At 38.5% G+C, this 23,013-nt stretch overlaps 2 protein-coding genes across 2 annotated transcripts in view; one reads left to right on the top strand and one right to left on the bottom strand.

Annotated features, from left to right (window-relative positions):
• PLCZ1 (phospholipase C zeta 1) overlaps positions 1 to 10,807 on the top strand; it is a 46,366-nt gene extending 35,559 nt beyond the window's left edge. The window contains exons 10-13 of the mRNA XM_026790346.2: positions 1,448 to 1,620; positions 5,160 to 5,292; positions 6,745 to 6,894; positions 10,286 to 10,807. Coding sequence (XP_026646147.2) covers positions 1,448 to 1,620; positions 5,160 to 5,292; positions 6,745 to 6,894; positions 10,286 to 10,368 — 539 coding nt within the window. The 3' untranslated portion in view covers positions 10,369 to 10,807. The remainder of the gene's footprint in view (positions 1 to 1,447; positions 1,621 to 5,159; positions 5,293 to 6,744; positions 6,895 to 10,285) is intronic.
• A 271-nt stretch (positions 10,808 to 11,078) lies between these two features.
• PIK3C2G (phosphatidylinositol-4-phosphate 3-kinase catalytic subunit type 2 gamma) overlaps positions 11,079 to 23,013 on the bottom strand; it is a 198,752-nt gene continuing 186,817 nt past the window's right edge. The window contains exons 34-35 of the mRNA XM_026790362.2: positions 19,847 to 19,972; positions 11,079 to 14,516 (exon numbers count right to left, since the gene is read on the bottom strand). Coding sequence (XP_026646163.2) covers positions 14,364 to 14,516; positions 19,847 to 19,972 — 279 coding nt within the window. The 3' untranslated portion in view covers positions 11,079 to 14,363. The remainder of the gene's footprint in view (positions 14,517 to 19,846; positions 19,973 to 23,013) is intronic.

Genomic DNA, 23,013 nt, shown 5'->3' with positions numbered 1-23,013 from the left:
ACTTCTTATTACTGTCTGTTTAACACATGTCACAGGTTCATAATGCCATCATTCATTCACTGCTGATTTGACTTCTGCATTCTCTATTTTGAACGTGACAGGAAGCTCCAATGTACTGGAATAGGGGGAAATTTCATTAAACAGGTCTATTTCAATGTTGGCTTTATCTCATGAATTACAATATCCTGTTGATGAGAAATGTGATATTTTATTATTGGTGCTGCAGCATACCAAAAATGTTTTGAACTGCCAAGGAAAGGAAAATCTGTCAGGCGTATTCTTGCAATAATCACCAGTACTGGAGGATTAAGCTCCAAGAGAATGTGTGCTCACATAAATTTAAGAACACTTTTTAAATTGCTTCTAGTTCTATAAACTTATATTGCATTTTCACTGGGTGTTCTAACAGTAAACTAAAGCTTCTAAATCTTCTGGGTGAGATGTTTTTTAGATGAATTCTGCACCATAACTAAGGCTGGATACAATCCTGTGGTTTTGACTTCTGCACCAGAACTTTGTTAGCAGCTTTGGAGTGCAGAGTCTTGCTGCTCTAGAGAAACTAGGATGTGAATTCAGTTCTTAGGGAGAAAAAGGATCTCTCATTTCATATTCTTCTAGGTCTAATTTAGAAAGAAAAGGGAAAACAGATATAGCAATGTAAAAATATCTATAGGGTAATTTTTAAAATGGGGTACAGTTCTAAAAAGTGCGCTGCTTTTGTGCACAAATAATTATGGGTGTATGAGTATGGGGATTTTGAATGAGTTAGAGATGGGATTTCTGAGTTGTTTTGATGTGATTTATTGTTCTTATCGTCTACATAAATAGGAAGGGCGAGTTGAGCTCACATCTTTAAGGTTTAGAAGGTTACAAGACTCCTAGTTATAAGACCTTTTAAGGATTTATTGATTAATAAACACTGTTAATAAAGATATTTATGTTTTTGACCTAATCCTTAAATATTTCATCTTATGGACTCATGTAACAGTGTAAGCTGTAAGCTTTCTTAGCCAATCATGTTATGACATATAAACTTACAGTACTGCATTCTAAACTCCTTGTTTACCTCTGTTACTACTTTTATTTTTTTTATATCGTAAACTCTAAAACTCTAAACTTTCTTCTTCTTAATTTGATATGTTTCTGCTTCAAACTATAAATCACATTCTGGCTTCTAGAACTTAAATCTGGAAACTTTTTCCAAGGTCTCAAATTGAATCCTGTGTTTAATTCTAAGCTTTGGCTTACAGGCCCAAAGTTCTAAGAATTCCTTATGTTTCAGATTCCAGCAATTGAGTATCACTTAATTTAAGGGAAATAGCAGGATCTTACATATGAATTGAGAGATATAGATACCTTAAGCTCATTTGCTTTCTTTTAAAGTATTTTTTTTATAAAATGTTATCAAACCTAATTCACTAAAATCAATATTGTTCTAATTTTCCAGTGGCCCTAAACTTCCAAACACCAGGCCCATACATGGAATTGCAAGATGGAAAATTCCTGGACAATGGTGGTTGTGGCTATGTGCTGAAACCTGCATTCCTGAGGGATCTCAATACCACATTCACACCCCGAAATGTGGGAACACACAGCAAACCAATGTCTCTGTCAATAAGGGTAAGGTTACTGAAGTGTTGCTTGGTTCCATAAAAATGGGAAAACAAATGTTATCTAGTTCAGATGCAATTGTTATCTATTTTTTTTCCCATTTTATTCTCATTCCTGTTTGTTGGGAATTAATATTTTCAACAAGAAAGGTAAAACTCTCCTATAGTATCAACTGCTTCTTTCCAATCTGTAGCTCACTTATGTTTGCTAAAAATATGTAAGAGTTCAGAGCCTCTAAGAGTCTGTAAAAATACATGATTTTTCAGGATGCTGTATAAAGAAATATGAAAAATGGAGCTGACAAATGGACCAGTTAATTGTGCTTGTGGAAACTGAGCTGAAAACACAGAAATCAAATGTGCACTTTGGGTGTTATTTCTTTCAATATCAATAATACCACGTGTACTATTATAATGCTAATTGAGAAATGGAAATTTTAAAGATAAGATAGGAAGCTTTAGGCTTCTTTTAGGTCTCATTATCTTCCTATGCATATATTAAAGATTATTTATAATCCTAAAATGGTATAAATAAGTGTGAAAGGAGGGATGAATTAATAAGTCTTTGAATTATTTCTACTTCTCCCAAATTATAATGTGATTTACGTTCCAAAAATACTAGAAATACATGTAATTTACAAATAAATGGTTAGAAAAGCCCCCTTTTTTTGAGATACAGTAGATTTGTTATAATTGTTCACTAATTAGAAAACCCTCTTTTCCCAATGAAAAAGTAATATTTCTGAATACACTGAATACCACTGGCATAAATGCTATTTAATTAGCATATAATTAGTGTGTAATTGCTATTTTGTTTCTTTCAGACTAATAAATAGTGGAGATAAAGCAATAGTTAGTGACAATTATAAAATACTTACATAATGCACGCACCTAATCAAGAACATTTTAGTGTTCTGACAGTGAGCATACCAATTGTGAAAAGACATTGCTGGATGATTTCAGGCAGCCAGGCAAATACATCACTTATTTTAGCCCTAATTTGGATGAAGCTGGAATTAGGATGAGGAGAAACCCTGAATTGTAATGCAGGAGACAAAAAAAAAATCATTGTCAGTGCAAAGGAAGTGTCTGAGCTTGGGAGGAGCTGGAGAAGAGAAAGGCAGTGTTTTAGACTGGCTGGTAGAGGAGCAGTGGCGTCCCACTGGCTGAGGCACTGAAGGGCACAGAGGGCCCCATTCATTCTCAGCAGCAAAAACCAGGAAATGGTGGTTGAAGACAAAAGGAATTGGGAGCAGGAGTCAAAGGAAAAGCAGCTTCTGCTGGAAAAGTTACTAACTGGATGAATGGAGAAATGACTTAACTGAAAGCAAAGATATAAAACATCTAGGGGGCAAATCTCTCAGAATGAATGAATAAAGTACAGAAAAGTCACATAGGGCCTGATTTTACTGAATTCATTATCCTCAACCTGATGTGCCACAATTCCCATTAAGAGGCATGGAGCTTTTGAAGCACAAATAGAGATATTCAAGGTGCTTCATTGTCCGGTTATCTCGGCTGTTTGAGGGGCCTGGAAAGGCCCGAGGTGGCCTTGGGGCAGCCCGCGTATCGAAGGACGAGAAGAGGCTTCAATTCTTCTTTCGGTTTTTATGTTTATTAATTGTTTATCTAAAAGATGTTCTTTCAGCCGAACAGAGGTCTGCTCAGCAGTCAGCCATGAGCACACTGTGTCGTCCTCCGGACCGCCACGTATTTTTATACCCATGGTTACGTGTACAATATTTATCATTTTTCTCCAATACCATTTATTCTTATAACTCGGTGCACTCTCAGTAATAACTAATCCAAGAGTGCCACCATGGCCAAAGAAGATGGAGGAGAAGAGGAACAGAAGGAGGACAGGACACACCCCAATTCTTCCATCTTACTCCTCTAAACCCCCCTGTACATAAATCTTAAACCCTGTGTCTCACCCTCTAATTAACTAATCCCTTCACCATTCACTCTGGTGAAGCCCTCATCCTTGTCGTCTCCTGTGTAGGACCAAAGTCTAGCCACCAGACACTTCTGGCAACATTCTAGGAGTTGAGTCTTCTCAGCCTAATAATTTTTATGTCTCTGCAGCACCTTGGATCTCAAACATGGATTGGATTTATGTATTTGGGTCCTAGTGTGCTCAAAAGAACTCACTCTTTTCCCACCCCAGGGGAAACTTTGGCTCTAGCAATGGCTCATGCAGGCCTTGGCAAAAGCACTCAGGACAAGGCAAGGAATCTCCCAGGTTCCCAGTGGGCAGCCCATCAGGGATTGCAAAGCTTCCTGGTGAAGGCTGTAGCTATTCCCTAGGAAGAAAGGACATCAGTGTTTGCCAAGGCTCTGCTCTTCAGTATTTCAGACTAGAACTTCTCTTTGAGCAAGGCGTTACAGAAAATACCCAAGCAAAAGCTGGAATTTGTGGGTTTTGATTGTTTGGGCAGTTGACAGGGGAATGAGAAACTCTTATGATGCTTAGTCCTGAGACCAGGATCAGGGGTCATATCTTGCAGCTGTGTTTGCAGGCTTGTATATCTCTCCCAAGACATTTCATGCACTGATTTCTAAAAAGCTGATTACTGCACAGATGTTTACTCTTTCCTAGGTGTCCTGAAATATAGATAGAAAGCAGACAAAGTTGTGACTTTCAGAAGTCCTTTCTTGGGCTGGGTGCCAGATTACAGGGCAGTCTGAGACAAAATTTCCAGGTAGCTAACTAAATTAAGGAGAAAAACATCAGGAAGCTCACTAAATGAGGAGTGTTTGTGTTACTGTGTGAGGCATGAGGCACAGGTGAGGGAGTCTGCTACACACCCTGTAGCACAGTGCAGATGTCACCGTGGGTCTTGATGCTGATCCACTCCCCACAGACTGGAATTCATGATCTTGATAGTAGAAAATGTAAAAATCACTGTAGACTGATTCCTCCAATGTTATTATTTTGCATGGTAACAAAATAGAATTTTTATGTGCAGCTATTGAGTAAAAACCCCTGAAAAATATTGTTTAAAAATATGGTATCAGTGTTATATATATACATATATATATATATATATACAAACACACATATATATATATATAGTTAGTGACATATATATTATATATTTATTATTCACATATATATTTATATATTTAATTACCTATATATTTTTTATTTATAAAGAGGGTGGTGAAACACTGGCACAGGCAGCCCAGAGAGGTTGTATGTGTCCCATCCCTATAACCATTCAAGGTCAGTTTGGACTGGGCTTGGAGCAATCTGTTCTAATTAAAAATGTTCCTAAATATATAAATGTGTCTATGTATACATATGAATATATCCTAATATATATTATATAAATATATACCACAATATTTCTAAAAATTTATCAACCAATTAAGTTAGATGAAATCCATATTATTGATTCCACTGTATTTAATATGTCTTTAATACATCAGTTTATGGCTGGTATATACTTGAAATAATTTCTTATGAATGTTTTCTCTATTATGGCTACCATATGGCTGTGAATAGTTCATTCTTACAGTTATTTCAATATAACTTTAATTTTCCAGCTGATCAGTGGCCATCAGTTGCCACCCAGTGCCATGTCAAAGACCAACAAAGCTGACCCCACGGTGCAGATAGAAATCTATGGTGTGCCAGAGGATCAAGCCAAGAAGAGATCTAGTGTTATAAAAAGCAATGGTGAGCAGCAGTCTGATTCTCTTGGCTGTGAACAAAGCACAACAACATTTTATAAGAAATCACCAAGGAATTGTTATAGAAAATGTAATTATTTATCTCTAGACTAGGATCTCCTGGCACAAAATCTGTAGCAGAAGTTCATGCTGTGTGCCATTTTTCTAGACTGGTAGGTTAAGGAAGCACAAACTCCTAGCTGGGATTTTTTTTGCACACTGCTGTGGGATCATCCTTGACAGCAGCTCTGCCCCACAGAGCTGATTGCCTGCTCTCCCCCAGCTGGATGGGAAGAGGGCTGGAAGGGCCAAAATGAGAAAACCCATGGGTTGGGAAGACAGTTTAATAGGTAAAGTAAAAGCTGCTTTACACACAAGCAAATCAAAATAAGGAATTCATTCACCACTTCCCATGGGCAGGCAGGGGTAGAGCCATTCCCAGGGAAACAAGGCTTCATTATGGAGCTTTGTGTTACTTGGGAAGAGAGTTGAGTGCCTCCCTCCCTGCTTTCCCCAGCTGTGGGCACGCCACCCTTGCTAAGGAACATCCCTTTGCTCAGCTGGGCTCAGCTGTCCTGAGGCTGCTTTGCACAGGGAGAAAGACAGAAATCTCAACACTGCGTGAGCCCAGCTCAGCATCAGCTCAAACTCTTGTGTAATCAGCACTGTTTGGGTTAAAAATCCAAAATGCAGCACCATAGGGGTTGATATGAAGAAAATTAATCCTATCCCAGCCTAAACCAACAGACAAATTGGTAAATTTAGACTTTTTTTCTTAAGCAATTGCTGTAACTTCATCACTTGTCTCATTTGAAGTTGTTAGTAGGAGTAATCCCTTAATTGCTTGACAGGTGAAGTGTGTACTCTTTGTTGCTGTCTTTGAGCACTCCCTTATCTTTATAATATAGATCTTCTTGATGTCTCAGACTACAACTTCCCTGTGATCTGCCTTTTTCTGTATCTCTGTCTTCTATGCTTCCTTTTTCTTTTTTTTTTCAGATGGCTGCTGTTTTAAATCAGCCCCCGAATTTCTTTTCTCTGTAGGAATGTTGCTAAAGACAAAGTAACCCATTCTGTTCCACATTCTTTTTTTGTCTTTCTAGTCAAGTGAGTGTTTTACTACCTGAATTTATTTACTCACTGTGAAAGGAGAAACTTTGGCAAAAGTGTGAAACTGGTATGGCTATCAGAAAATTTAGGTTGAGCAGAAGTTCTTAACTTGGCTATCCTTGGCCCATTTTGCTCACTTTTAAGGGATGACACCAACTGTCTTAGGCTTTCGCACCTCTAGAGTCAGTGGGAGTCTGGTTATTTATTTAAAAGGGCACAGATATCTAAGGAAAAAGAATGACTCTTTACCAGTTCAGACTAGTGATAGCAGGTACAATAATTCAGTTACTGAGTAGAAAAAAAAGAAAGAAATCACATTTGAATCCTGTTTCTTTTCTCTTTCCCTTAGCTTTGTGCCCTAGATGGAATGAAACCTTCTCTTTCAACATCCAAGTTCCAGAGCTGGCAATGATACGCTTCTGTGTGGAGGATGAGGTGTCTCTGGTCAACAAGGACTTCCTTGGCCAATACACTTTACCTGTGATGAGCCTGAATACAGGTAGTACTTTTATGTGAGCCATCTGTAACAGCTTAAAAAATCTGCAACATTCCAAGCTTTTATTTTTACTGTAGCATTGAAAGAGTACAGCATCATGCCTGTTTTCTAGAGGGAGATTGTGTAACTAAATGAAAACGTGGCACTCTCTGGTTTTTTTTAACTAATTGTATTCTCTGAATGCAAATCCACGATGTTGAAACCAAAGCAGTATTAATGACAGGAGATTATTCCCACTGCAGTATTCCATTCTAGATGGAAACTGCCCAGGTGGTATTTTAATTCATTGCAAGAAGTGAGACTAGTCAGAACTGCTATGAAGGCAGCAGTTTTGTGCAATTCCTACTCAGATAAGTTAAAAATCCAATATCAAATTAAAACAAAACAAGCCACCAAAACTCCCTCAGGTAACCTATCTGCAACTTTTCAGAGTGGAGAACAATGGTTATAAATTAGACCAAAGATGGCATTTTTCTTGCTGGAGTTTCTTTTGTTAAGCCAGTGGAGTTCCTGGAACCTTTGTAATGAATAGGCTGCACGTAAAGAGCAGACACAGAAGTCAATAGGCCAAGGAGAAAGGCTTATGTAAAATGGCTGTTTACTACACTGGCTTTCCAAAGCTATTTCTGACAAAACAAACAGCTTTTATTAGAGAATAAAGATGCGAAGGCAAAACATTGGAGCTGGCAACAGGCACTGAGCTATTTTATTAAGCTTAACAGGATTTTAAATGGCTTTTTTTCCCCTCATGTTTGGAAGTCATAAAGCTGCTTGTGATTCTTAGTTGAGGTTGAGGAGTTATACAAGAACAAAGACATTACTCTTAGAGCTCAGTTGTTTTTCTACAACATAAATTTTTACACTGATAACCTTTTACTTTCCTTTTATTTGTATACTTCTGGATACTGAAAGAAAATTCAACTCACCAGCTCACAATGTCTGAGACAAATTCAAATATCAGGCACTGCTGCTTACAAGTGCTTTTAAATTTTTAATTGAGGCTTTTTCAGATGGCTTTTTTAGTGTGGCTTAATGTCTCTGTAGGATTAATTTTGCTCACAAATTAGGTATTCATATTTTGGAAAAGTAAGAATAGTAGATTTTTGAGGAAATATTTCCAGTGGAGTAATTCAAAATGCTAGGGAATAAGTTTAGGTACAAAAACTATAATTGATGCCAAACAAATTGCCCCTTAACACAACATTAAAAAAAAAAAAGTAATTTGCCATCAGGATGCCCAGAAGCCATTAATAAAATGCTTTTAAGAAGTGAAATGATAAATAATTTCAAAATTTATTGCAATGTTTACCATTGAGATCTCTGAAACCAGGTTCTGGAACGATGGTTTTGCTTTAGGTACCAAGGCTCTCTAAACAGAGAAATGGCAAAATAGTTCTTGCAGAGGGAGTCACATAAAGAAGACAAGGGAAGAACTGCCTCAAATGCTGAAGGATGAGCTAGGATTTCAGTCTCAGTCCTCAGCACTCAAATTGCTTTAATCTGTGCTACAGGACTGCCCCTCACTCCCTAGGATTTGTATCCCTGAGGCGTCCCTGAGGGCAAGTTCCTTCCAAAAGCTGAGCAGTGCTTACATCTTTTTATTTTCTTTGTCAGGCAGTGAGAAAAAGTCGTGCCATTTCCTCCCTCCTCTGCATTTTCTTTTGAAAGGATTCAAATCTATATCCACACTGCCTTCCTTTCCCCAGCACCAGACTCCCAGCTACTTGTAGACTCCACTGGGGAGGAATGTTTGCTACCCAGCTGTAGCAGAATTTGATTTTCCATGTAGTGATTATGTAGCTATACTCAGAGGGGCCTGAAATTGAGAGAATTTCAGCCCCTCTGAGTAACCTGGGTGGTTAAAGGCAAATAGAAGGGGAGTGCTCTGTTACAGTCCCTGGGCCAATGAATCTGCAGTGGAGAATGCTAATACAGGACAGGAACTCAATTATTACCTCCATTATCATCCATGAGTAGTTAATTATTTAATGCAGAATGGAGCAATTTCAGTTAAAAAGAAAGTTTTACTTCTCTCAGGACACTTTGTAGAATATTCTGTAGGTAGAAGCTAGACCACAAGTCTTCAGAAATTATTCTTAGTCCTTGAAGTGTATCTTTGGACAGGAAATCAACCAAGCCTTCCACATATTGTGTGCATGCTAAAAAAACTCAAAAGAAAAGTGTCTGAGACCAGCATTAATATCTGCTGCCCAGAACCTGAACCTTAAATACCAGAGGAGCTTATGTGTAATATGACAGAACAAGGGCAAATTGTGTCAGGGAAGGTTCAGTTGGACATGAGGGAGGATTTTGTCACTGGAAAGGTTGTCCAGCACTAGAAAGGGCTGCTCAGAGAGGAGGTGGAATCACCATCCCTGAAGGTGTTCAAGAACAACTGGATGTGGAACTTAGTGCCACACTCTGGTTCACAAGGTGGTGATCAGCCAAAGGCTGGACTTGATGATCTCAGAGGCCTTCTCAAACCTAAACAATTTTATGATTCTGTATAAAAGAAGCAAGAAATTCCAAACCCAGGTTAGTGCGGGCTCCAAAGACTCCACAGGCAACTAGACACACCTAAGGAGGGGCTTTGAAATATGCAGTTTTGAAAACAGAGGTACTGATACAAAACAGAGAATTACTGAAATACCTGGAGTTATATATACATAGACAGAATACAGAATATTTTTTAATCAAAAGTGATATTGTTTATTATTATGAAATAATGGACATTTAGTCATATCAAGCCATACAGGCTGAGGCTTTGAAGAAGAGATTGTTTTGTTTTCTAAGCAGTTAAGTGAATTGTGTTCGAAATTGAGAACTACAGCTTCTCCAAATGCTTCAACCAACCAGATGAACACGTTGTTTCTGATGGCATGACTTATCTCTAATAAAGTGAATTACTCATATGAAAACAACTTTGTAAGATTTCATTGCAGAGTTGTTACATTTCATTTTTTTCTGCCTCAGCTGGAGAGTGCACAGCTGCTGCAGCACCATTCTGTAGGTGCCATCACTGCTGTTTCACATGCTGATTTCATTTGCTATCAGAACAATGCATGCAGCACCTAACCTTGGGTATTACATTGTAACCTTTGCCCATGTTTAAATATCACTGGGCTAAAAGTCTTCCATTTGAAAAAATACCACATCCTGAAAAACATTAGAATTTTTCACTCTGTCACTAAAAATACCAGAATTGAAATACTATATATATATGAGAAGAAATAGCACCAATGGTGTTTAGGCCCTGTATAATTTCATTTTATTTTAAAGATCTATTTACAGAATCATTAATTTTGCCTTATCTGCATAGATGACCATAAAACCACTCCATTCTAATATCTGTGCTTGTGGTTAATACACTAATAAGGTGTCATTATATTTCCAGGTTATCGTAACATTCCGCTGCTATCCAAAGATGGAACCAAGCTGGAATCTGCATCGCTGTTTGCTCATGTTTGGTTCTATTAGTGATGTTCTGCAGAAGAAATTATTCTGGGGGATTGTCCCCTGCTTCAATAAAGTAGCATTTCGGGCTTTCCAAGAGCCCAGGGGCCTGATTTCTAGACTGGCACATTTTCAATGATTTTGTGAAGCCAGTGGGGCTGTTAGGAAAGGGATGTCCTGGACAAGGCCCTGCTGCTATTTTTCTGTAGGGGAAGACTGAGTTTGAGAAAATCTAAGGAGCTTTGAAATGCACGAGTGCTGGAAAATCCCAGCTCTATAGAGATGGGGTAACTGAAAGGTGTTTTAAAAGATTTTTTTTTCCATTATCAGTCTTGTAGAAGGTTGAGACATAAGAGATGTAAAACAACACCATTCCATCAGAAGCCACTCTATTTCTTGGTTACAATACCTTATAAATGTTTTTCAGCCTATTAGCTTTTGCCACACAATGCTGCTAATACTTCTAACCCAAATTATCTCTTTTTTTATCCTACGTGGCCTTGCTGCAATGCATCTTTCACAGTTCTAATTCTCCAAAATATTTGGTCTTTTTGACAGACCCTCTTTTGAAACTTTTTTCTAGTTCAATCTGTCTCTCAACAATGTCATCTCTATTCCATGGCCTTCCTAAGTCAGCACACCTTATCTCAGAGTTTGCACACACATGTACAAGGCTGTGTGAGCTTTCAGTCAGGTTTTGAGAGCCCTTTACAAATCAATTTTTCACACACAAGTCCATGGGACCTGATGAGATACAGTCACAGGTCCTGAGGGAACTGGGCTAAGCTGCTATCCATATACTTGGGAAGTCATGGCAGGCTGGGGAAGTTCCCACTGATTGAAAAAGGGGAAAATAGCCCACATTTGCTATCAAAAACAGTATTGAGGGAGGTGATTTTACCCTCCTGCTCTGCTCTCAGGAGATCCCAACTGGAAAGTTGCATTCAGCTCTGGGGTTCCCAACACAAGATAGATGTTGATATTTTGGAGTGAGTCCAGAGCAGGGTCATGAAGATGATCAGAAGTGTGGAGCACCTCTGCTGTGAGGAAAGGTTGAGCGGATGGGAGCTGTTCAGCCTGGAGAAGAAAAGGCCCCAGGGAGGACCTTACAGAACCTTCCAGTAGGACAGATAGAGACAAGACTAGGTGGTTTTAAACTGAAAGAAAGTAAGTTTAATTGAGTATTAGGAAGAAATTCTTTAGTGTGAGGGTGGTGAGGCACTGGCACAGGTTTCCAGAGAAGTTGTGGACTCCTCCTCCTTGGAAGTGTCCAAGGCCAGTTGGATGGGGCTCTGAGCAACCTACAAAGTGTTTCTGGCCACGGCAGGGGGTTGGAATGAGATGATCTTTAAGACCCCTTCCAACTCAAGCCATTCTGTGATTCTATTATTCTCTGATTATTTAGAAACAATTCATAAATACCAAATATTTTTGTATATTTAAAAAATTCAGTTGATGTCACATGGAGCTAATTTCAAATTTATGACTAATTATTGAGTGAGAATAATAGTCCAATATATACAAGAGATCAAGTTACTTTTTAGGATATGAGTATGTGAAATTGACCTTTTTATTTGTTTTGAACAAAATTTTTTACCATTGTACCTTTACAGGAAAAAATTACCCATACAATGTTCCCTTTAAATTTGTAAAAATTGGGTTCTGATTGAGCTATTCCTCTTTAGTCCCCACTGTCATTTTCTTACCTGAAAAAATAGTTTTGAGAAAAAAAAGTACTTAAAATCATAAAAAAACCAACATATGTTAGTACTGGTACCTTTCCTTACCTTAGTCTTGAACCTGCTGCTGCTAAAGCAAGATAAAAAATTCCTGGGCTGGTTTGTAAAGAACCATGTTCCTCATAGGAGCAGGGAACTCAGGAAACACAGCACTCTGAGGAGAACCAGAGAATTTTAGAAAACGCCAGGGTTGATTATGTGTGTGAAGAGCTATGAGGACAACTTCTTGCCTACCAGAGCTATCAGTGTAGATCTTGCCCATAAACCAAAATTTTTTCGTTTTCTTTTCAGAACTGAAGTATTGTTGGCCTTCCACAGGACTACAGACTAATGGCAGATTTGTTAATTATGCAATTAATGGCATATTTGTTACTCAAATATCATTTTTTTTACAAAAAGGATGTTATATTGACAAGTTTCTTTAATATTAAACATGATTGCTTAAGTTTGCAGACAGTTCTTATAAGACATTGTAATGCTCTTTCTATTTATTGCTGTTCTAATGCTGTTTTATTTAATGTTGCTCTAAGATGGAAAATCAGGGCATGTGGTAAACAAGGGTTAGAAAATGTCACAGGAAATAGCACTGTTAGAAAATTGCATTATAGTTTTAATAAGGAAACTGAGACAGTAGACTAAGAGGAATCCAAAATCAATATTGAACTGTAAGGTCAGGTAATTTGGTAACTTTGTAAGCTGCTCTCAGTGTGTTTTCTGTGCTTGAATGACAAGGCACTTGATATGTTTCCAAGGAGGGCCTACAGCAAAAAATTTTGGTGTCCAGATCTTTGTAATGATGATATTCTATGTGCCACCCAATGTCCCTTGCATGTGGTAAATATTTTACAGTTTCTTACAGTTCTGAATAGACTAATACTATTAATATTCAAACAGAGTTCCCTTCACCTCCCCTTACTGAGGAGGATCTTAGGGCACTGGTTTGACTGGGGAAAGAATTTCCACATAAAACCTGGTCAAGTCCATTGGTTTGATCTGAGAAAAACTCCAGCTTATTTAATTTCCTAGCTAACAGTCCAAGTCCCACTTCAGGAGCTTTATAAAGCTTTATATTCTGAATACTGATGTAAATGTCCTTTGGGAAAAGAAGGCAATTACCTTCCCTTCTGGGATTATTACCCCTCTGTTGACCACTTTTCCACCTGGTAGGAGAAATGTCAGTTCTGTCCAGTATAAGGTAAATTAAAATTTACAGCAGATCAGATCATAAATCACCACATCTCCTGTGCCTTAAAAATGTGCCCCTGGCCCTGGAAAGGTTTATTTACATGGTCAGTGGGTCTGGCAATCATGGACAGTTCACTGTGGCTGCTCACATGCCAAATGCTTAAAGATGTGCCTAAATGCTTCCTCAAATTAGAGAAAAACAGAGCCCATAATGAGCATCTGTGAACTTAAAGGAACCACTCATGTTCATTATTTATTATTCATGATATATATTAATATATATAAACATATATTTTATAGCCCTGAGGTCTATTCAATGCATGTATTGACTTGAACTCCTTTTGCAGCACAGGAGTGCAATGTGGGAAGACTGCTGAACAAATATCTGTGGTATATTATGATCTTAAATAAATGCCCCACTGAAAGATCATAATCAATATATTCTCTTTATTTACGAACATTAGCTTTTCCCTTTTTCTTTCCTCACACCAATGACCAGTTATATCTGCTTCTTGGATGTCAGAATAAAAGAAACAACGACATATATTAATGACAAATTAATATCCTGGATTAAATGTTACACTGTATCAAAACTTTTAAAGTTCTTAAAAAACAAAAGTATTGATTGGGTAAGATTTAATGTGAAATTTGCTGGACATCTGAAATATATGAAATATATAAACCATCCCATGGTTTTCTGGTGAAATCACATGCAGTGATGATAAATTACAGCATTATCAGCATTGTTTCAACACAGTCAGTGGAATTAATGGACAGAGAATGAGTCCCCCCACACTGATGTGTACAGAATTCAGTATTTTTACAGTACTATTTAACATTAACAAAACCAAGCCCGTCATTGCTGTCATAAGAACTTCCTGCGTGTTGCTACAAGTCCTTAGGATGTGATTCCTTAAACCCACACTGGCAGGAATCTGTGGCACTTCTAAGACAAGAGGCTAATGGTTAGAAATGTTAGGATATGTGTTCAGCAGATGACTGCCTATTCTCAAGGGCAACTGAGACAAAATGTACCCTGGGAAATGGGATAAAGAAACATTAGTGGGCAAATAATTGAATTATCTTGGAGAACATTTAAATTACACTGTTTCCCAGTGGGTACCACTTTTCTTCATTGAACTGGACACTGCTCAGTTGAATGTTAACAGCTCCCACCAATGTTCCTTTGCTTTTCACCACAAGCTTCAGGACACGGCCTTGGAGCTCTGGGACTCTGTCATAGACAATCTGAAATCATAAATAGTGAAACAGAAAAAAACCACACAAATTTGTTAATCTATGTGACAGGCAAAGCATTCAATGCAGCGTTCAGGATGATGACTAATCCAATTTTGTAATAATTGCTTTAAACTTCCATCCAGAATAGTAAGTTATTAACCATGAGCAAAATTCACTTAACTTAGCAAATTTACCTCAGAAATACATTTGACCTTATCTCTTTTATATAAAGAGATTCTACCTTAGAATCCCGAGCTTAGGCTCATGAGATTTGATTGTTTTAAAATAAATATTATTATTATTATTTCAAATATTTAAATTAAATAATAATTGTTATATACTATATAATAATATGCTACATATAATTATATATAATATACCTCATATAATTATTATATACATATACTACTCATAATATACATGTTATATAATATTATATATATTATATATTATGTGTTAAATATGTTATAAATATGTTATATGTTATGTGTTATGTGTTATCTATAATAAACACAATATATATAGTATATATTATATATTATATCTATTTAAAATTATATATTATAGTATAATATATATATTAATATATATAATAATATATCATTATATTTTATAGATAATATAAATATATAATATTATATAAGATATTATATACATATACACTATATATCATTACATATAATATATGCTATATTTTATATAGAATGATATATTAGATAGTCTATATATTATATAGACTATATATTATAATATATACTATATATTAAATAACAATTATTTTAAATATTATGTGAAAATACATCTGGAGCCTGTCTTGAACAATACTTGAAAGAAAAAAAATCAGTATTCATACTTTTCTCTGTGAAAACTGGAAAAGATTGGACCCAGTTCAGCAAATGGAAGTTACTAAATTTAGATGTTTCTGATACTCCAGAAGTGCTGTTGATACTTCTCAAAATAAATGAGACAGTAATTTAGCATCTCTTAAAAAATTACTAATGCCTATAAATTTAAAATAGCTTTTAAATTACCTTAATGTTGTGAGAACACACTGGGATTAAGTATGAAATTATAATGGTGTATTTCCTGAATTTAAAAAAACCCAAACAATCTGGAGCAATAACCTAACAAGAATCAGCTGCACTCAGAACAGATTCCCATGCTTCAGTCTCTGCATCAATAAAAACTGCTGACTGAAGTGCCTGTGAGCTGATAAAATGTGAGGGAATGCTCTCAGTGCAGGCCTGAAAGGTAAACTCCCTTTAAAGAAGTCCATTTAAGCTAACATTCGTATGACTGGAAATATTTTTGCTATTTTAGTAGCAGTGGAAAAACCTTTTAAATTTTAATCTCTCTATGCTGTTAGAAAAGCAAACGTGGTGACATTCTCTCACTTCAGGAGAATGGGAAACTGAAACTGCCTGACAGGCATTTTCCTGCTTGGATTTTCCATGGAATCTGTGCCCAAGGCGCTGCTGGGGAGGAGTGAAGGCAGACTGAGCCCCTCCAGCTTGGATCTCTGGGCTGGACTGATGAACCCCTCTCTACTCCCACTTGCAACTGCAGGAATTTCACAGGGAGCATGGAATGGACAGGGCACCAGGCAACCCTCACAGAAAGCACCAACAAGACCAAGAAAGGTCTTACCAGAGGATTAACATTTCCTTTTCCATTTAAAAACCTTTGGAAATAATAGTTTGGGATGGCTGTCCTGAAATTGGCACCTGGTGCTTTTTGGTTTTCATGTTTACTGTGCCTGTTTTGCTAAATTGTCTCTGAATTACAAATTTCACAGCTTCTCTTTCACTTACTGATATAAAAGTGAGATGATGAAGAAAATCTGAAAAGCAAGGACAGGCACAGTAAGCATAATACAATTTAGAATACATCTGTGATCTGACACTAAGCCAATGCTAATGTTACCAAAGAAAGCTGCCTTGTTTCTTTGCCAATATATTAAAGGTACCAGCTGTTGCTTTAAATCACCAAAAACTACACATATCAGCTGTAAATGCTAAGAAACTGAACTGGGGTAATGAACAACTTTTAATCTTTGGCCAAAAAGAGGCTTTAATCTTTGAGCAATGTCAAACTTTTGCAATGCAGGGTGGGTGGTTTTCAAATGATCCCAGTAAACTGTTTTTAAAATGGTATTGCAAATTCAGCTGGAGTAAGGTATACGTTATCATCAGGATGTAGGGACAGAAGAAAGGTCTGGAGAAGGCTGAATTAGGGTGGATTAGTGGGTAAAACAATTAATTAGTGGATAGAACAAATGCCACCTGCCAGAATTTGGGGACAGTTAAATTCTGAAATAATTGTGCAGTGAGAATATTTACCTGCCTTTTCACAGAGAGATCAGATGGAGGTGAGTTATGTGTGGCCATGCAGCAAATCAGTGGGACAGGTAGGGCTGGAATTCAACTATTCCTGGCTCCAAAGAGAAACACTGTTGACCTACAGGAGTCTAATGACATTTTAATCACAAATGAGGGACAGTTGCCTCTCCCTAGGTAGCCATGGCACAGTTCCTAGATTTGGTAATTAATCCAAGGTAGTTTTGATGCATGGTGCTGGAGGGAATGGCTGTGGCTCCTGGTGCAGTTCTCCTCCTCCCCTTCCATCACACTGGCTGGGGCTCTGCCTTCATTTCATCTTTGTATTCCATTTCTCTGTGTTACTCCTTTTCCACCACCACTTCTCAATGCACTCTAACACTAACTACTGTGAATGCAACAAATTCCAAAATCCAGATACAGGCACTGGAGAAAAGAAGGATTTGTTTGCTAAATGCCACTCCAAAACATTTGCTGTAACTCATTTTATTGTCAGCCCTTCTGGACTTTCGCATCTTCACTCTCACACACGAATAAAAAACAAACATAAAAAGCAGTTTTGCAAGGTTGATAATTTGCTGTAGGCAGTCATAAGCAATAGCAGTACAAAACTAAAATCAAAAATACCCAAGAGAAGTACATTTCAGATTTTTCTCAGTCTGGAACAAAGAAAGAAATTAATATACAGCTTCCTTCCAGCCATTTGGATTTAATAAAAACTTATGAACTCATAAAAAAAGGCTGCTACATTTCTGTACACAGTGTTTTGGACAGTAACTAACTTAAGAGACAGCTGACTTATATTTTTAGTAGTTTTTCTTCCCTGGGGCGGCTTCTGCCTCAGTCTACCAGCCTTGGACAGAAACTGCATCCAGAATGACATCACATATGGAGGAGCAGAGCTGCTAAAGCACAGCCATTGGGTTGGAAATGGCCAGGTTCAGTGGAACCATATGTCCCCACTGTGATTAGCACTTCCCAGTGAAAAAGATTGAGCATCTGGGAAAGAGGCTCTCAGTTTTGATTAAGGACATTAAAGTTTTCATGGAATTTCTTTTAATGGCAGTGGAATACCTGTTAACCACAACTAAATTTCCTTCCAGCGACTACTGACTGACTGCAGACAGGATTTTGGATTTCACTGCATTCAAAAGGATCTAAGTACAATTTGAAAGATAATTGTCTTCCAGTGTTGCTGGCTGGCTCTCATCTGTTGTCCACTTTGGATACCATACAATGAATGTTATGATATAATTGTATTGTGTTCCTTTGCTTTAAATGTCCTTTAAATGCAAAGGAATTTCTTTCGACAGATTAATTAGATTCATCCCACTCTGATAGCAAAAAAAAAAAAAAAAGAAAGAAAGGACAAAAAATAAAGCCTACTTCCTTGTTATTCTACTGCAGTACTGTGGGGAGGGAAATTTTCCTCAGCTGTGAGCAGCAATACTACTCAGGGAGCCTTCTTACAGAATGCTGGAAGTCACCAGTGTGAGCAGGCAACTTTTGTAATTAACAGATGTGGGAAAGGGGAAATATTAGAGCTCCAGGAGTGAGAAACTAAGAGATAAGCACTCAGACTCTGCTGACTAACCTAAGTTTTATCATATCTTATCTGTGAAACAGGGTGGAGTGGTAATATTTTCCATGCCTTCTACTTTATAGCCTGCTGAAAGAGCATTTGTAAATTACTTTGAGATCTTTAGGAGATTTGTTACATGCAATAATTATAATCTCCAATCCCACCTACTGTTTCAATCTCATCTGCCCTTACAAATGAACACACTTTATACCACTTCCCATTCTGCCATAAATGTTTCTCCATACAAATGTTTCCTTTCACCCCAGAGGCATGAGCACTTCAGTGGTGTGTGAAATAATAATATATAGCTGTGAACTGATGGCATTTTAACATAAAAAGAACCTGGCTATTTATTCTTGTGGTATCATTTAGGACAGCGACAAGCAATTTTCAAATGTTAATTTGAATAACAGCATCCATTCAATTAATACTTTCCATGCTATTGTGCATATCTGCACTCAGAACTGCTGGGTTATGGTGCAATGATGCTTGGCCTCATTTGGCTAACATGTAACTGTGGTTATGGGGTGAGACAGAGCACTGTGAACAATCCAACTGCTTTCCTGAAGAGAGAGGCATAAAAGACACTGCTTCACTTCTGAGAAAGGTGCAAAACAGACAGTTGTCCCTTTTTGTGACACATTCCTTCATTTTGGTCATCCTCATTGCTAAAATGCTGTATTGTTGTTTTATTTCAAGAGTGGGCAAAGCAAATAAAACAAGTTGCACCTGTGTGGGTTGTGGGTGACCTGCTGGGAAGGACCTGGGGGTCCTGGTGGACAACAGGCTGTCCACGAGCCAGCAGGGTGCCCTCATGGCCAAAAAGGGTCCTGGGGTGCACTAGGAAAAGCACTGACAGCAGGTTGAGGGGGGTGATCCTGCCTCTAACCAGCCCCAATGAGGCACATCTGGAGAGCTGTGTCCAGTTCTGGGCTCAACAGACCCAGAAAAGCAGGGAAGCCCTGGAGTGAGTCCAGGGAAGGGCTGTGGATCTGGTGAGGCACTGGAGCATCTCTCTCATGAGAAAAAGCTGAGTGAGCTGGGCCTGTCCACCCTGGAAAAGAGACAGCTGAGAGCCTCATCCATGTCTGCCAGTGTTTGCAGGGAGAGCTCAGGGGATGCACCAGGCTCTGCTCTGCAGGGCCCAGAATGGGACAGGAGGCAACAGGAGGAGCTGATGCCAGGATGTGAGGAAGAACTTCCCCGTGCAGTGACTGAGCACTAGAACAGACTGTCCAGAGTGGGTGTGGTGTCCCTCACTGGAGACATCCCACCTGGCCACACTGCTGTGCTCTGTGCTCTGGGATGGCCCTGCTGGAGCTGGGAGGTGGCACCAGGTGCCCACTGTGTGCCCTTCCAGCCTGACCCATTCTGGGATTCTGAGAAACAAGAAAGGGTGGAAGGAAGTGAAGGGAACTCACAAGTTCATTGTAAGTAGGGTCAGAGCCCTTTGGAGCTGTCCTGGTTTTCCTTCGACTGACCTCACCAGGGTCTGGCAGAAGATAAAATTCAGCATGTGCACTTGGGGCAGAGGCATCTGGGAGGTGCTGGAAAACAAGAAGGTCACAAATATGAATGTCCATCTTCTAGCAAAGAAAACAAATAAAAAAGTACCAAATGAAATCTGGGCTTTCAGCAGACACAGAAACAGGTTACATTCTCAGTATTCTCTTGGGCTAAATTGGAGTGCTAGTGAATAACAACAATTATTAGAATTCAGCTTAAAATAGAATCAGGAAAATAAAAATTAAATAATACAAAGAGAGGGTCAAGAGAAAAAATTTAAATTGTCTATCTTTAATATTTACATTCTGATGGAAAACCCTTAAGCCTCAATCTACCCTAACTCAACTTAATCTGATACAAAGTCCAGCCTTTCCACTTTCCAGAGCAAGGTACAGAAACTGGATTAAACAGTAAGCTCCTATTGATTTTAACCCCTAAGTATCAGTGCTGATATGGGGACAACCAATTGTTTCTAAGGGTATTTTGTAAAACATATTACTATAGAGGAGCCAGGAGCATTTCCTGCAGCAGTATGGGCAGGACAGGATTCTTGTTACAGCCTTTCCCATCTTGCCCATCACACAGCTGCAATCTCTCTTTAATTTTCCAGTTCAGGTTACTGAATGATATTCCAGATATTCCATCTTATATGGTAGCAACTCCAGATCAGAGGCAATCTATTAACCAGGCTCAGTCATCAGCCAGGGATGGTGGGTGGAGAATTTTTCTGATAACTTCTGAGGAGCTCTAAAGTTATTCCTAAAGCAGCATTACAATTACTCAGAAAACACATTGTATTACTTGAGGTTTTGAAAGAACACACAAGAAACATAAAAATGAAAAATGTAGAGCAGGCATGCTACCAGCACCTGTCACTTAATACTTGGTTCATAATTGAGTACAAACCCTTGTGTTGGTTACACAGAATACAGTCAGAAAGCACAAAATGGGGTGTATCAAAATATCAGTAATTTTAATCACATAATCAGCATTTTAGACAGGAAGTTTACCTGTCAGCTCCCAGGCAATCCAGTGACAGATGCAAATAAGAATACAGGCAAAAAGAAGAGAACTTAAAACATTTGGAACCAATGAACCCAGAAGATTATACAGGCACTTGCATTTATATCTCCCATTGTAATTTTACACCTTGCTCAGAATAAAGTAATTTCTCAGATTTTGATTACTCACAATATGTGTCTGGAAATATGGGGCTTTCTACAGCATTATCAGCAACATATCCCTGGGATGGAAGAAACTGCTGTCTCCTAGCAATAAATAACTTCTCTATTGGGATGGAAAATGGTGCTTGTGTGTGTGAACAACCAGCTCTTGCACAACAAACCTCTGGTTTTTGTTATCTGAAATGATCCTTCAAGGCAAATGATGTGGTCAACTGCAAAGCTCATTATTGCTATCATTAACACCACACAGCATCAAAGGATGCCCCACTCAAACCATTACAGATTGTCAGCACTATGGGAGTGATTAAGATTCCTATTGCTACGTTCCCCAAAGCACATCTGATTTAAAATACCCATGGGATTGAACTGGATGGGACTCAATGGCCAACAAAAGAGAGACATTAAAGGGCAATGGAATGAAAGGGTATTTTCCTAGGATGGGTTGCCACATCATTATTGCAGGATTTATTTACAATTTACACTGTCCACTTGAAAGCCCATCTCTGTTGATCTAGGACTGTACTAAAACTTCAATTGAGGACTACAAGTAACAGTAAACTGAGCATCTCTAAAAATCAGGAGGAAGAATGAAATGCAGCCTGAAGTACAAGTCCAAGCAATCAGGATTACACCTCAGTGCAATTTCTTAATTTCTCAATGAATAGGTAAACATCACTGTAACTTGAAAGTCAACCGGTTTTAGTTGTTTCAGATTATGAATAGGAACAGGGCTGAGGTGACAAACTCCAAAGGTAACGAGGTTTAACAGGACCAGGGTGTCCAGATGTGATTAACTGAAAGGAAGTCACATAAAATTGTCACTATGCCTTTGAGCTTTGTCATGTTACCCTGCCCTCAGCCAACTAACCTTCCCATGTCAGCTGATTCCTCCCAAAATTTAAGGAAGGCCCTTTGCAGCAGTGTTTTGGGTGTATGAGATGGACTGAAAACTACTTCCCCAGTATCCCTCTGAATGTAGATAAATAGGTGTTGAAAGAGGTGAGGGGGAGGAGAGGGTCAAGAGAGGAAATTAAAAGAGAACATTTCAGGGATTCAGATGGGAAAACTCAAGGGGAGAGCTGCTGCTCTGGGATATTTCAGAGCTGAAATAAAGCCACTTTTCATGAATAGTGGCAATCAGCAGTCAGACTGTCAGAGGCAATTTGATGTGCAGCCACTTGAATTCCAAGTAGACATCGTAGTTCTGATTGTTGGTTTTTTCCTCCCCAACTTTACAGGTGACATTTTCCCCCTTCCTCTTCCCGTGCTGAGGAAAGGCAAACAGGCCACTCCAAACCCCACTGCTGTCCCAATTCTCCATCTGCAGGGGCACTGTTATGCCATCAAACAATCAGAAAAGCTTCAGCTGAGCACTCTCCCAGCCAGATCAGGCGCTGCACTTGTCAGCTGCCCTCCCCTGCCTCCTGACACACACAATCCATCTAATGAAGGGCTCCAGCTGCTAAAGACTCTGTCCCACCATGCCCTAATCATTCACAACTCCACATTAAGAGCAGTGTTAAACCAGCCCCAGCCTTACAAGAGCAGAGGATAGGGAGCTCATATGATGAGTTTTTGCTGGTTTCTCTTTTGATTGGCACAAAAGCTGAATTTTTTTTCTTGTGAAGAGCCTACTTAACCACAGGATTTCTTGAGGCAAGACTTGCAGTGGAAAGAGTTATACTTTGATAAACACTCCCTAGCAGGAAAAGAAGTGGTAGTGGCAGGTTGACTGCAATAGTGCAAAACAAGACTGGCATTAACATGGCAAAAATCTCTTTTAAAATCATAAGTAGGAGGAATTTGAAGTAAACAGTTTTAAGGCAAACTGAAATAGCAGGCAAAAAAACCCCCAAGTTTTGGGCAAATTAATCCTTTTCCAGGGTTTCTGAGTTGAG

The sequence above is a fragment of the Zonotrichia albicollis genome, chromosome 4, assembly GCF_047830755.1.
Source record: "Zonotrichia albicollis isolate bZonAlb1 chromosome 4, bZonAlb1.hap1, whole genome shotgun sequence".
In the NCBI taxonomy this organism is placed as follows: Eukaryota; Metazoa; Chordata; class Aves; order Passeriformes; family Passerellidae; genus Zonotrichia; species Zonotrichia albicollis.
Note: the sequence above shows the minus strand (reverse complement) of the source record. Positions and strands in the feature narration are given on the sequence as shown.